The 15073-nt window shown below is 37.7% G+C and overlaps 2 protein-coding genes across 2 annotated transcripts in view; one reads left to right on the forward strand and one right to left on the reverse strand.

The window, feature by feature from the left end:
• The window catches only part of NEMF (nuclear export mediator factor), a 54662-nt gene extending 52873 nt beyond the window's left edge, over positions 1-1789 (forward strand). Inside the window, exons 30-33 of the mRNA XM_008567180.1 lie at positions 743-843; positions 928-971; positions 1059-1138; positions 1377-1789. Coding sequence (XP_008565402.1) covers positions 743-843; positions 928-971; positions 1059-1138; positions 1377-1454 — 303 coding nt within the window. The 3' untranslated portion in view covers positions 1455-1789. The remainder of the gene's footprint in view (positions 1-742; positions 844-927; positions 972-1058; positions 1139-1376) is intronic.
• An 894-nt stretch (positions 1790-2683) lies between these two features.
• Positions 2684-15066, reverse strand: KLHDC2 (kelch domain containing 2). The gene is made up of 13 exons (XM_008567181.1): positions 14748-15066; positions 10959-11038; positions 9265-9382; positions 7182-7297; positions 6794-6875; positions 6542-6625; positions 5647-5727; positions 5513-5571; positions 5003-5112; positions 4533-4605; positions 3397-3484; positions 3264-3316; positions 2684-3049 (listed from the first exon to the last, which is right to left on the reverse strand). The coding sequence occupies exons 1-13, from the start codon at positions 14898-14900 to the stop codon at positions 2926-2928; spliced, it is 1221 nt and encodes a 406-aa protein (XP_008565403.1). The 5' UTR covers positions 14901-15066; the 3' UTR covers positions 2684-2925.
• Between the last annotated feature and the right edge of the window lie 7 nt (positions 15067-15073).

The raw sequence follows: 15073 nt of genomic DNA on the forward strand, positions 1-15073 counted from the left end.
ACCTCTCCACTCCCTGTTGTGACAGCCAAAACTCTCTTGAGACTTTCCCCAATGTCGTCTAGGGGGGCAAAATCCCCCTCCCCCCCCAGTTGAGAACCACTGGTCTAGCCAAAGTATCAGTCCCATTTCTATGCAGTGGACTTAAATCTTTGGTCATTATTCTGTATCATTTTAATCCATGGTAATTTTCTGCAACTAGAGTAATGTCCAACAAGTTTTTTCTCCCTTTCTCTTAAATGTATCTATAGGTGGTATTTTGAAGATCATTGTCCTCATTATTTAGGGCAAAAATTCTAAATAGTAAAGAAAATGTATATTTATACACATTTGTCTTCAACTCTTTGGAACTATAAAGTTGAGTTTAAGCAGTGCTGTTCCTACTTAGATAGTATGCCTGTCAGAAAAGGATAAAAATATGTTTTTTTTTTTCCTTTTTGTCTTTTTTCGTGTCCGGCAACGGATCACAACCCTCAGTGTCGTGCCCGGACCGGACCGGGACCGGGACCGGCAACGGGATCGCAACCCTCGGTGTTGCTCCCGCACCTTGCTCAGCCAGTGAGCGGGAACCGGTCTGTATGTGGGATCCGAACCCTAAGCGGGAGCGCTGCCACGCTCCCAAGCGGCACACTGTAGCAGTGCGCCACTGAGCCGGCCCCAAAATATGTTGAGATACTAATTTGACAGCTTTAGAGTTTTCCTTTTCTAAATTACTTCTTAAATTTTTTTTATTTTCCCTTTTTAGGAAAATCTGTTTGATTCTTTGACAGGCCAGCCACATCCTGAAGATGTACTACTGTTTGCCATTCCAATATGTGCCCCTTACACCACCATGACAAACTATAAGTAAGTCACTGTTAGATTGCTCAGAACAATGACTTTATTTTTTTATAAACTCTATTTAGTAACACATTCAATTTCCTTTTATAGATATAAAGTGAAACTTACTCCTGGAGTTCAGAAAAAAGGAAAAGGTATTTAAAGTTCTGTTTTTTTTTTTAAATTGTATTAAACTGTTCAGTGACTGAACAGAAGTAGATTCTTCTATTTTCTATTTACAGCTGCAAAAACAGCCTTGAATAGTTTCATGCATTCCAAAGAAGCAACAGCAAGAGAAAAAGATTTATTTCGCAGTGTAAAGGTAAAGTTTTCTTTCAGGACTCTGTGGAGATTGGTAGCACAGTTATAAAGGTTAGCAGTTACTTTTTATTGTTTTGGTAGAAAATGCTATCTTACTAGAAGCAGTAAACTAAGTAAAATTATTTTAGCTAAAAATTTTGGAAATGCTTCTCCTGACAGTGGAGGATACATGTTTGTAATAAAAGAAACGTGATTGACCATCTAGGATGTGAAGATATTGAGTAATTTTCTTTTTTTAGGACACAGATTTATCAAGAAACATTCCTGGAAAAGTGAAAGTGTCTGCACCCAATCTTCTGAACGTAAAAAGGAAATAGCTGAAATGAAATCCTAAAATACTCGAAGAGCCAATTTTGTAGCCTTTTGGAAGTTCAAAGATGAAAACTCCATGTAACGGGACTTCCCCATTTAAAAATGAACTAAACATTGCCTTGCTATATTTGCCAAAAGGACTTAATTCTTTTTTTCCCCAGTTTTATATAGAGGAAACACTTGTCTATAATAGGATTTCCTAAAATATTTATGGGCAGTTAAATGCTAATTATATACATCTGTAGTTATTCTACATTTTCTTGAAATTTGGGAGGTTAATACTAAGTATGCATTTCATGATGTAAAGAAATTGAACAGTGAAGTAGCTCGATTGCTTAAACTATTGACTTGGTAGTCTACTGTATATAACATCGTGTGTGTGTGTATATATATATATATAAAACTCATAGGCCAATCACAAGGGTTTTTTGTTTTTTTGTGGTGGGGGTGGTTAAACATTTAGGATTGTGTCTTGAAAAGCCTAAGTATTGGAGTCGATTATTTCTGTCTTCACTTGCACTTGTCAAAAATATATTAGGCCAGATGTAAAATACAAAATAATAATTCCCATGATACAGCTTAAGAAATAATACCTAGAAGAATGATGTTGGTCATTTCCATGCATTTTATACACTACCACTTTTCATCTTAATTTCTTCCTTGTAATCTCATTCAGTTCTGTACCATTTTAATTTCCACCTCTATAATTATCAGTAGCATGTCACATAGAGTATCTTAGAGTATCTTAACCCATAATAACAGAAGTGCCCTTCAGGCTTACCACTATAGACTCCTGACTCAACGTTCTTCTGTCTCCTAATAGAATGGAGAATAAAGTCATATATTATTTCCATTCTTTTATGAGCTACAAAACTGTTACTTTTTAATTGATTGGCTAACACTGCCTATAGTCAACATGACCTCTTGCCCAGCTCCTACACCAGAGCATTAAGGTCAAAGTACTAAGTACCTGTTGGTCCTTCCACAATTTCTTTTATCAGCTCAGTCCTATTAAGAATATTTTTCCATTTGAAATTAATGTAAATGTAAAAAAAAAACCCTCTACAATGCTAGGCTACATAATTATAGACTAATATTGATTGCCATTTAAGAAAAATTTTAAATTATTTTAATGTTTTTAAGAAATAACTTCACCATTTTGATAATGGTAAGACTAATATAATGTTTATATATATATCCTGAAAATACCAAAAAGAAAACATAATAACCATTCTTTGAGGTAAAAAGCCCAAGCATTGTTTTCCTTTTGCTTTAATAGAGGACAGTTACTGATGTTAAATACATTTATTTTAAACTTTAGACACAAAAATAGGTTCTCTAGGCCATTCACATGCACATTAAAACCAAAAAGCTGCAAACTACACCAATGCATACAATTATACAAATGATGCCACTCTGTGATGTTTACAGGATTGCTGTCCATGCAAAGTGATCAGAGACATTGTCTATGAAGCCTTAAGATCCTGAAGTGTTGTTACTACCAAACCTCTGATTAACACTGTGAAGTAAGTGTTTTGGAAGGCAGTTCCACGAGTTGGCTAACATTTCTTTAAAGCAAATGACTGCTTCTAAGCTTAGCCTGAAAATGGACAAGAAAAGAGAAAAATAATAGAAGTACATTAACTTAAAGAACTACAAAAAAATACCCCTTTTCCTTTAAAGATTTTCATAGGATCTGGTTAGCTGTCAATGAAGACTCGTTATTGCCCTTAAAGAGCCCATAAACCTGGTTTTTCAAGAGCACCAATTTACCAACTTAAAATAACCTAAGTGCCAAGTAAAAAGTTACTCACCGTACAAGAGATTTTGGTTGAACTGAAAATATAAGTATTTCGTTACTGTGTGCCTGAAAAATAGAAATGAAGAACATATTAAAAAGTCCTTTACAAATAAAGTTCCAGTAATAAAATGAAGTGGTATACTTACAGCTCTGTGATGGACAAGCAGATTGTTGGCACATCCACCAAAAACAATTACTTCTCCTTCATCACTGGCACAAGCCGTATGCCATAACCTTCATTTAAAACAAAAACTTGAGTTTGAAATCACTCAAAACACCAAAGTTATCATTCACAGTATGGAGTAGAGCTGATAAAATAAAGACTAAACATTGTTCAGGTATGTCAGACCAAAACTTCATGGTGAAAAGTAAAATCTTGAGGAAAAGTAACAAAAAGTAGAAAAGCCAAAGTCTGTTTTATCTGGATTTTATTTTATCTCTGGTCAAGTCCTCATTTATGCACTGAGGGGTTCAAAGTGAATGATCTGTTCTCTAGGTCTTTGTTAGCAATAAAAATCTTGTGGGAGCCGGGTGGAATGTGCCCTCTCCTTCTTCCTCTTTTCAGTTGGCCTTACATAGGATACCTGGGGGTTGCTGAAAGCCCTGCCTGAGTAAACAATGAGAGTCACTGAAAGCCTGATAATTCTATGGCAAGATCACTTGTGCCAAATGAAGTATGAGTGGCAAGACTAACTGGGTTAGATATTTGGGAAAAACTGCAGGCCAACATAACTAAATGTGCTTTGAACACCAGTTTTGACTGTCATTTCCTGTAGCAATTCTTTTTGAGATTAACAAGAGAAATAACTTAGTGTTTAACAGACTCTTCTTTTTGGATGATTTGACTTCTTTGTGTTATATAGTTCTACTGCAAATCTAATCAACAGTTTGTTTTTTTCCCAATGTACATTTTTCAAGATTTAAAAATATTCCCCTTTCCAGTTCCCTCCCTTGTTTTTAAATGACAAATTTAGATGCAATTTCACTCAGATAAAAAGCTTCATTATACATTTTAACTATGTCAGTAATTTTGTAACAGAAGGAAGAAGCAAAAATAAAAATCTACCCCTCTTCTTCATACACAGATGACAGAAAAGAAAGCAGTTGATACCAGGGTAACATTGGTTTTCTTTGAGAAGTATGAAGTCAAACCTTAGTGAATGCTAGGATTTTTATAAGGAATGATGGATGTAGTGGAGCGAAAACTTCAATTCCTGCCAATCTTGCATATTTATGGACCTCATTAATTCAGTATAAGAATTACCTTTCAGATAGTTCATACCTTGGTTTTTCAGTATAGGGATGATTAAATTGTATCCACTCATTTTTACTGATGCAGTAAGTCCAGGCATCACCTGATTGAAGCAAAGAAGAAAGTGCTATGAAGTATATTATTCAGTCAATATGACATTGACATTTGAAGGGCACACCTTTAGCAAAATAAGTAATAAATCAGATCATGAGTAGATACAGAAAGTATATTTCCTTTTTTTTCTATGCAATTAACCAAGGAAGCCCTTTGCGTGTTATAGTCCTTCAGCAAGGTTTTTCAGTGCTCTGGGTCATTTCTTTACTGGGAAGAATGGAGTATATCACATTATGTATGATTATAGGTATGTTATGGGATCAAAATTAACAGCAAACCTTCCAATCAACCCTATAGCCCTCTGAATAGACTTGGTTTTCAACTATTATATATGGATAATATATATATATATAATGATTTCACTATCATATTTTTAAAGGACTTACTTAGTGGCTGTTTATCAGTGGTAAATCCTCCAAAGAGAAAAAGATGATCTGAAGAAACTGGTGTTAGGGAGTGCCAAGATCGGCCAACTGGGCATATGCCTTGTGGAATTCTGAAAAAAATAAGTTACAGTACCTGCATTTAAAGGCAGCTACTGTATTTAATACAGAGCAAATTGAAGTTTTCTTTTAAAATTTAAATAGAATTATTAAAAAAAAGATTATATTTAAAAAGGCTTCTTAGAATCAACAACTACATGCTTGATACTGAACTATTTTCTTTGAAAGCTTTTTAGACCTTTTTTTCCCCAACAAACATTGAACACATGTTCTGTACCAGGCACATAGTTAAGGTAACTGGAAACACAAAAGTAAAATTCCTTCTTTAGGGACCTAATGATCATGTTTATTAAATTCACTGAAAATTTAAGCAAGTGTATATTACATAATAATAGTAGGGGAAAAAATGAAATTTCTTGAAAAACTTTTCTAAATATCTAAAGTGATACCTACAATTCATTCCACTCCCACGTATCCAGATTAAGATAGTGAAGATCATTCATTCTAGCATCCTAAAAAAGGACAATTAAGTAGTTACCATTTTGAAGAATTCAAAAGCAAGTCATTGAAACTGTTTATGTACTCACTCGATATCTGCCTCCAAACACAAAGCCTTTGTTTCCAACAGTTGCACAGGCGTGGGCAGCGCGAGGGGAAGGTGCTTTACCCTATTCAAAAGTCACAGAGGCAATTTAATAAATAAGTGAACTATTTATAAATGGAGAGAAGATATCAAAGTCTTCTCTGAATGTGGGAAAGAATATGTAAGATACTTGAGCTTTTAAATGCTGAAGTGCAGACTTCTACACAACAGCAGCAGCTTACTACCCAAACTGGGAACTTTAATTTTATATTTTTGAAATATTGCTACTGAATGGGCTGGTTAATAGAATGGTTGCTTTACTTATTTATTCTTATCTTTTATTTACCTTTTTCTTTTTTGGCAGCTGGCCCATGAAGGGATCCAAACCCTTGACCTTGGTGTCATCAACACCAATCTCCAATCAGGTGAGCTAACCGGCCAGCTCCCTATCTTTTAAAATAAAGGATAGGGCTGGCCGGTTAGCCAAGCTGGTGAGTGTGCAATGTTGTAACACCGAGGTCATCAAGGGTTTGGATCCCCATACTGGCCAGCCACCAAAAAAATTAAAAAATAAAAGCTAGCACATTATATAATATCTGTATCAGAGGGAAAAAAATATATTTAAGTAATATAAATTTAGTGCTATGTTTATTTAATTATGAGCAACAGCAGCTATCACTTAACATCTATTAGATAATAGATGCTGGATCAGTCTCTTTATACATTCATTAAACTTTTCTGGGTTCTAGATTCCTTGGAGAATAATGAAAGCTATGGATCTTCTCTCTTCAGAAAACAACAAGAATGAACTGTCAATTTTACATCACCTCCCAACTCTGGTATATCCCCCTTCTCTGAATAGCCTTCCTTTAATAATTCATTATTTTTCAATAACTCACAGTAGTTATAGGCTGGCTCCAGGTAAATGTTTCAGTGTCTAAAATATGTACATGATCATTCCATCCTCTTGGATGACTTGAATTCTACAGAAAATAAGAATCTCTTTGAGTTAATTTTATAAATAGTTTGTAAATTTATATAGCTTGTCTGACTTATTAACAAAGCAAAATGAACAAAACTACTAGCAAATGTAAAATGTGTTATTTCAACATACTAAGTTAAACTACATGCAAATATGAAACTTTACTTACCCAAAAAGATGTTTCATCAAATTCAAAAGTTCCCAATACTTTATCTTCAGGCAAATATCCATACCCTCCAAAAAATATTAACCTGTTTGGTAAAACCCAAAAAATTCAAACATTGACCCAAGGGATTTTTTTCTTCTTATTTTGTCATATGACTTAAGAAGGCAACTTGAGTATATGAAAATACTTATTCAAATAATAATGGCTAACGTGGCTAACACTTAAGTATGTCTTAGGTGCTAAGTTAAATGTTTTCATGTATTAATTCACTTAATCCTTATATGAGTCCTATGAGGTACATTCTATGCTTATAACGGTTACTGGCTAAGAAGACTTGAATGGTAAACCACTTTCCACATAAAAACCCAAATGTACTATGCTGCTAACTTACTTGTTTTTATATACCCAGACACCAAGTTTGTCCTTTGATGATGGAGGTACTCCTTGGCAATCAATTCTTTCCCACTGTAACACTCTGTCTGTAGACCTTGAATCCAGCATGTAGAACTGTCAGAAACAAAGATTTTAGTTAGATCTGCTTATATGAAAGAAATTCAACTTTGTCATTTAATTTTACTGTGATCTTTGATAGTAACAGTGTCATCTAACTCAGTGCTACTGAAACTGTGACTGCAGACTGGCTGCCAGACTGGTCTGAGTCTAGATTAGGAACTTGTGAAAGAATGCAAATTTACCAAGTCATTAACCATGCTGTTAGTTCAACTAATTTTCTTCCATAAACACATTTTTTTTTCCTCTTCACCAAGAACTTATGCTTAATCAATAGCCACACTTTCTTGATGAGGAAATAAGCAGTGGTTTATTTACATGTTGGCACAAGATCCTCATCTTGTCTTAGATAGGCACTTCAAGTTGTACTTATCTAATTTATGGGTATCAGATCAGGATGTAATTACCAAAAAAATCAGGATTAGAAATTTTACCTTTCAATTCAATTTAACATACATGTCTTCAGTGCCTACTTAACTTTAGGAGCTAAGGACCAATACCTAAAAGATTAAATATTGGTCTGTCCTTCATAGGGTTCACATCCAGGTAATTGAATATATCCGACCATTTTATTTATATATATTTTATATATAAACTTAAAACACTCAGCCCTAGCCATGTGACATACTACTATTTCTGTGACTACCCTTTAAAACCACAGCTTCTCCCTCCAACCTTTGTCAAGTTGTGTCAAAGTTATTTTTCTCCCCCTTGCCTTTGAAAAATAACATGACTCAACTACAGCTGATAGATATGCCTCACAAACTCTTTTAGGCATAGAACCCTTTCTTTAAACAAAATCTTAAGCAAAAGTCCAATATATAAAAACAGAAGTCGAGCTATGCTTGTTAAAATGGAGAAGGAGGGAGGTGTTCTGGAGCCCACCTAATACCATATGCAGCTCCCACATGTGTCTCAAGGTATCTCAAAGAAACCCTTAAAGAGTTTCTAGGCACACAGTTTGAAACCATCTCGGCCATATGTTCTAGCTACCAAAACCACTTGACATTTCCATGAACAAGATATATTTGCTTCTATCTCTGTACCTTGGCTACCCCTTCCAATTTTATTCAATTCAAGCATCACCTCTTGGGTGAAGACTTTCCTTGTTCTAGTTCCTGATCCTACCAAACACAGTGTCAAAGACTACCATACTCTAACCAGCTGAGCTAATTGGTCAGCCCTTTTTATATTCAACAGTATTTACTGAGTTATTTCAATGTGTCAGACTGTGTATATCTCTATCAGATGCTACTGCAACTGTTTACTTACTATGTGTGACCCTTCTAGAACGTGAGCTCCTAGAGGCAGGGACTGTATCATTAATGTGTCTCCAGTGTCCAGCCAAGTGCTCAGCATATAAGGTGCTCACTAATTTGCCAAATAAATGAATTGATAAGAGTCTACCTGTATCATATGCACCTTTTTAAATGACTTCATCTGTCTCTTATTGGCCTGAAAGAGAACTGACATCTTTTTCCTACTTGGAAAAATATATGGGCAAAGTCTGAACAACAGTATCTGAGGGTAACAAACTATAGGAATGTTAATATATAAAATTTTGTCAATGTTACTTTATTCTTGTGGCTTTCTGAGTAGTATTCTGTTTATTTTTACCCTTCCCTTCATGATTACATCTTCAGTTTGTCTGTAATGTTCTTTTTAAAATTTGTTTACTAATGTTCATCTAACATTCAGGGGTTCTAAGGGAGTAAGCTGCTGCAAAGAGCACAAAGAACCTAGGAAGTTACTGCACTCAGGTTACCAACAAAAGTTAATTTTACAAAAGACTTAGGTAAATATAGACTGGTAGATAAAATACTAAAATGCACATTCATACCATAATTAAGTACATATAATTTTTAGCTGGGACAGAAATAAGTATAGGGCTAACCTCAGAAATCTGAGGTTATTTGAAAGAATAAATAAAATTGCCTTGAACCATAATCCTTAGAAACACTAACCTTATTTGTATTGCCTCTTGAATGGTGTCCTCCAAACAAGTACAGCACCCTGTCTACACACACGGCACAGCTGCCTGACATAGAGGGAGGAACATCACCTTCAGTGTTAATTTTTTTCCTGAGGAGGGAAAAACAATGTAAATCAGTTTTACATTGATCCAAAAGGGAAGAAATATAAAAATTTATTAATATTTCCTCTATTTATATCCCCACAATAAAGGAAGAAAATAAAAATGTAAGGGCTGATTAGATAATGTCTAGGGTCTCTTCTAGCTCTGAAATTAACTCAAGGAATGAACTTTTCCCTCTTGACTCACTCCAGGGGAGATGCCGGCTGGCCCTACACATTGTCATAATGAGACATTTTAAAAGCCTAAATGTAATACTTTATTATTGTAGGAACGTACCATTTTGTTTCTCAAATTAAATTGTTTGCTTTTTATTTACTTGGCCATAAGTGGTGGTTTTATTTTTGAATGGGCCGGGAACCCAAAAGGAAAACTTCGGGATTCCCAATCTTGACAGATTAATTTACAGGTGTTTTTTATTCAGTCACGTTTTAGCCATTTAAATGAATGTGATTCAGTTCCTTACGTTAATACTACAAATACTTAGATAGTGCTTACTGTGTGCCAGGCGCTCCTCTGAGTGCTTTGTATGTATTCACTCATTCTGAATCTAAAAATGAATCTGAGTCAGTAAACCTAAAAAATCTAAGGTTCAGAATATTAATAGTACACTCAAGGTCTTCTGCTCACACTGACAGATACACTTTGGTAAGCTTGAAGTTTTGGTTTATTTAAAAAAAAAATGTAGAATTCTATTAATGCTAGGGAATGCTATTATAAATTCCCAACTCCCTAGAAAATGATTAGCCAACAGCTCATATTAACACTGATTTGCAATGTACAGAAATAGTCCTTTTCCTTAGTTTAACTCAAATCAAGTGGGACTACTATTCTAGTTCTGAATCTGCAATAAGTAGATATTTAAAGTACAGTTCTCACAAAGCAAACCATGGGGAAAACCACTTTATAAATCCCCAAACATGGATAGGTAGCCTTTTTGAGAAACATTTTAATTCTACCAAGGAATGCTTTTGACTCCCACTGTTAAGAGTTTGACAAAAGATCCTTTCAGATTATACCCCATTTCTATAAAAAGCCAAATTTAAATTTGTTTTGGTCTAAAATGGAACATTTTAAAACAGTATTTTAAAGAGATTTGCATAGAAATTTTAATTTTAGAGCTCATAAAATAGAATACTACCATTATTTTCAGCAGATAAAATTATAAACCTAAAATCTATCACAATGCTTTTCAAGATACCATATAACAAGATTTATAACATCTTGAAAAAATATAAATTACAGAACTTTTATCTTTCTACCCCAGGATCTGAAGCCTCTACCCCTATTTTAATATTACTATGATACTTTATGTATACAACTCTGAATAGAAATTTCTTCCATGATCATAAAAGTACATAGTAATTACAGAACTACTTTTGAAGAGATACTAAAGTATCTAAGCTTAGCAGCTAAGCTGAACTAGCAGAACAGTGTTTTCAGAATATATAAATAGCTTAGCATCCTCAATTAAAATACTTTTATTCATCAGAATGGATTTTACAACATTTTTTTTCTTTGCAACCTTATTTGAATTTTTTAGTCCCCCTCATAATATCCAGTTACCATCTTCCAGTTTCCATGTTGTAGATCCATAATTCTTCTCTAGGCAGATAAAAATCATATAATCCTCTGACTTGATTACTCTAAGAATGGAAAAAATTGCAAAGATAAAAAAATTGATATTTTAAAGAGGCACTATTGTATATTTTTCCTATCTATCTTAGAGATACTAATTGTGAAATCGGTAATTATAAAAAGTTAAACAGGTCTTACAATTATACTCATATTAAATGCACAATCCTCCCCAACCCATGCCACATATTCAAGGTAAAGCTTAATACAGACAGCTCTTAATTAAAATTTTTGATACAGTAGTTGCAGTAGTGCAAGAAGTTAAGAGATCCCCAGGAAATCTCCAAAGCCACTTTATCCTGAACAGACCAGGCACCAAATTTCAGTTGTATGACATCATCAGGAGAGATTACATGTGCCATGACTATTGAAAGTGCCTGACCTATGCTAACATGACAGATGGTTTTCTAGCCATGCTTTCCTTTCACCCATTCATTCTGTAACAACAAGCAGATAGGAAAGATCTGCAAATATCAAGTCCACGTGCATAATTTTAAATTTCTTGTCCTGCTCCATTTCCCTTCAGGTGTGAATTCCTAACAAATAGACTGAGCTTACCATATGCTGGAGCTGAGTGCTATCCATGGATTGATTTATTTAGTCCTCACAACCCTAAAAGTGTTACCGACAGGTCAGGCTTGGCTTGCCCTCTTGCCTTAAATGACCTGAAAGTCCAAAAGTTGATGCAAGGATTGGAAGGTTTATTCAGATTACAGGTACTCAACTAAATGTCCAACCAAGCAAACAAAGAGAAAAGAGGAGCAGTGGGGTCCAGTTTAGCCTAGTCCTAATCGGTGTGGCCAACCTATTCCATTAACAGTAATAGATAAAAGCAGTCCTCCCCACTGTTTTCAGCATAAAGAAGAAAAGTATTGACTAGATTTAAATCAGAAAAAAAAAGCATACCCAGGAGCCCTCCAGGGTGCACCTATACAGACGTGGATACAATCCAACCAAACAGAAGAAGGCTCAGAAAATCAGAGAAAGGTAAAGAGAATAAAGCATTACCTTGTCAGAATTTAGGCTGGGGACTCCAGGAGAGAGATCTACCAGCAGCAGAGACATGGGAGCAAAATAGTCCCAGTGGACACTTGCCTCTTGCAGCTAGAGTCTTTTCTGGTGTCCAAAGCTTTCCAATTTTTGCCAGTGATTAAATTAGGCTCTCCAGCAGAGACACAGGAGCAAAACAGTCTCGGTGGCCACTTGTCTCTTGCAGTTGGGGTCTTCTCTGGTGCAGTTATTAGAGCAGCATGTGTGCTGCATGGGGAAATCCCAGGGCCATCCTTGTCACCTAGAGTCCCCTTACGTCCTGGCTTGTACTGAATTAGGCTCTTGGGTCATTGAAATGAATAACACACCCAGCGGTAAAGGAAGCAGTGCTTTATAAAAAGAGGAGATGGACTTATGCATAAGGGGCATAGCTACAGGAAAGCTCGACCCCCGGGGGGGAGCTGTTCAGGGTCTTTTATGGGGAAATGAGTTAAGGGGTGGCAGGCCAGCGTCACTGGAGGTGGTCCGTTCTGTTCTTCCTGATTGCTTCATGGACGCATGCTCAGTAGGCAGTGGTGTTCGTCATTGTTACCCCAGGAGGGTCACTATAGCAGTCACCTTGATGCTTTGTGCGCAGGTGGGAATTCCTAAAGGGGTCTTAAGGTTAATCTGTAACTTTAATAATTATAGTAAACAAGCCTTGGGGAGGGATTTTGCAACTCAGTAAATGTGTTTCTTCCCTTATCTCAGTCTATTTTGTCAGGGCAGCCCATGGGGTAATTATTTGCCCTGAGGGGTCTCATGAAGGAGAAGTGGAAAAGTAACAAAGTGTTCTCTGCAGGGAAAATGGAGTCAGTTTGGTTCACAGGCCTAGCCTTATTCTGTTTCAAAAGGTAGCTGACATTTCAAGAAAACAGGTTTTTTAGAGAGGTTAAGCAATTTGCCCAAGGTTACTAGCAAGTAATGGTGGAGCCAGGATTCCATCCTCCTTTCCCTGAACTTTGTTTGACAGCTGCTCGACATTTCCAGCCTTTGACCCTCCCTGGCCACTTCTGAACAATGTCAACACACAGTAAACAACTGCAGTTCACTGAAAATGAGTGTCAAGAGTCCAATAAGCTTGAGTATTAAACATAAGAAATAGAGCAGTTAGTCGTGTAAACGTTGTCTTTCCATTACACCACTGATGAAGGGAAAGGCTAGAAGACTACATGTAGGAAGCAAGGTTTACTCCAAGGGTCTCAGGGTTCCAGTCTAAATGTGGAGAATAGCCTGTTTTGGAACCACCCAGGGTAGCGATCATGCCTCTTCCCCGCCTCAGCCCCAGGTTTCCTGGCCCTTGTTAAAGCACCAACAGCAAGCTTCCACCCTGACAATCCTTCCCCTCCCCACCACCAAAGAAAAGTCCCATTTGCCCAATGTTGCTGACCTTTACCAACAGAATTATGAATGAAGTAATTCAGACTTGAGGGTGACTGCCAGCAAGTTTGCTTCTCTCCAGGGGAATTATTTACATTTTAATAAGGGTCACTACATATCTGCTCCTCCCACCTCACAGTTCCATACCCCTATTAAGTACTCTCTAAACACCTAATCATTTGGAGACTGGGGAAAACACTGCAGATGAATTAGGATTGGTAAAAATTATTTTTGTGGCTAAAACAAATGAAGGTATGACAAGTATCTCAAAAATGGCCAACTATGATCAGGTCAACTGTACTGTAAACTAAAACCTGTTACCAGAGTCACAAAGCAAGTCATCCAAGGCAGGAGATTTCAAGTAATTGAGGGGAGATCATCTCTTAAGACCAAAAGGAAAAAAAATATTTTGTGGTAGGAATGGATCACAGCCACCGCACCAAATGAAATGAGACAATTCTAGCATGTAGTGTTACGGGGAAGCCCTGAAATCAAAGGGGCAAGAAAACTAGTGAGCAAGGTTTTAAGTAGACACGTGGGTAGGACACCCCAAGAGGAGTAAAGAGAACAAATGCAACTGGCTCTAAACTGGTAACTAATCGCATTGTTTATGATTGGGGTCAAAGGGCTGCTCTAGGTCGTTACATTTGTTGCTGAGGATTTTTTGACTACTGATGGAGCTTTTCCATTAATTTTCCTAAGAGGCGTTTGTTCTGACAAACTTCAACCCTTTCTCAGCTGAAACCAGAGGGAAAACGGCCCTGAAATATTCAAAGAATGGTGTGATGGCCATCCGCACAGGTGTGGCTGGGACTGCCACTGCAGGGGCGGGAAGGTTGTTGAATAAGGCGACTCCTGTGGCCCTTCGGAATTCCAGGGGGTAAGTGGGCAGCGGTATTATCGGCGGGCCGATTGGCCCCGTCTCCAGAGGGTCTGAAGTCCTAGTTAGTCCGATAAAGGGTCTGAATGATATCACACACCGCCACCTCTCCTTCACGCCCCCAACCCTTCGAGTTAAAACATGTTTCGTATTCTTGCACCGCCCAACCAACGCGAACAGAGCTTTCCCCAGAATAACGTTCCAATGGCAACAACGCGGGGGGCGGAGGGAGCGGGCTTTGTAAGCATCAGGTTGGCGTGACAACCGCCCTGGAGACTTCAGACGGGTTGGGGGGCTCGTGAGAAGATTGTCGCCCGCTGGGAAACGAGCCAACGGGCAGAGTCGCGAGGTGGGGGGCGCGCCAACCTGGATGCCAACAGGGAGCCGGGTAAGAACCAGCGACCCCGGCCGCGGCCCGGCCGCCCACTGACCTTGTAGCCGCCCCAGACGAACATGTGGCGCCCGTCGCTGACGGCTACGTGGCCGCTGCGCTCGGCGGGACAGGCGAGCTCCATGGACTCATAGCTCTCGAAGGCTGGTCCTGGCAAGTCGTCCGCCCGCAGATCCTCGTTGCCATCAGCCATCTTGGGGCTGCACTTCGTTCACTAAGGATGTCCTCACCCGCGAAGGGGGACGAGACAAAGGAAAGGGAAAGAAATGCACCGCGGCGCGGAGCAAGGAGAGGCGGCCACAGGGTCGGCGGTGAGGCCTCTGCCGCCCGCGCTCGCGCTCCCCGGCCGTCGGCCGCGGGGCCAGC

This window comes from Galeopterus variegatus, unplaced genomic scaffold (genome assembly GCF_000696425.1).
Source record: "Galeopterus variegatus unplaced genomic scaffold, G_variegatus-3.0.2 Scaffold302, whole genome shotgun sequence".
In the NCBI taxonomy this organism is placed as follows: Eukaryota; Metazoa; Chordata; class Mammalia; order Dermoptera; family Cynocephalidae; genus Galeopterus; species Galeopterus variegatus.

Bases quoted from the DNA above. Each gene is read 5' to 3' on its own strand.
- KLHDC2 (XM_008567181.1), bottom strand. From the start codon at position 14,900: ATGGCTGATGGCAACGAGGATCTGCGGGCGGACGACTTGCCAGGACCA. The intron at 5,728-6,541 runs GTGAGTTATTGA...ACTTTTGAATAG, and splicing joins GGAGCCAGCCTATAACTACT to GGTAAAGCACCTTCCCCTCG. The intron at 5,113-5,512 runs GTAGGTATCACT...TATTTTTTTCAG, and splicing joins ACGTGGGAGTGGAATGAATT to AATTCCACAAGGCATATGCC.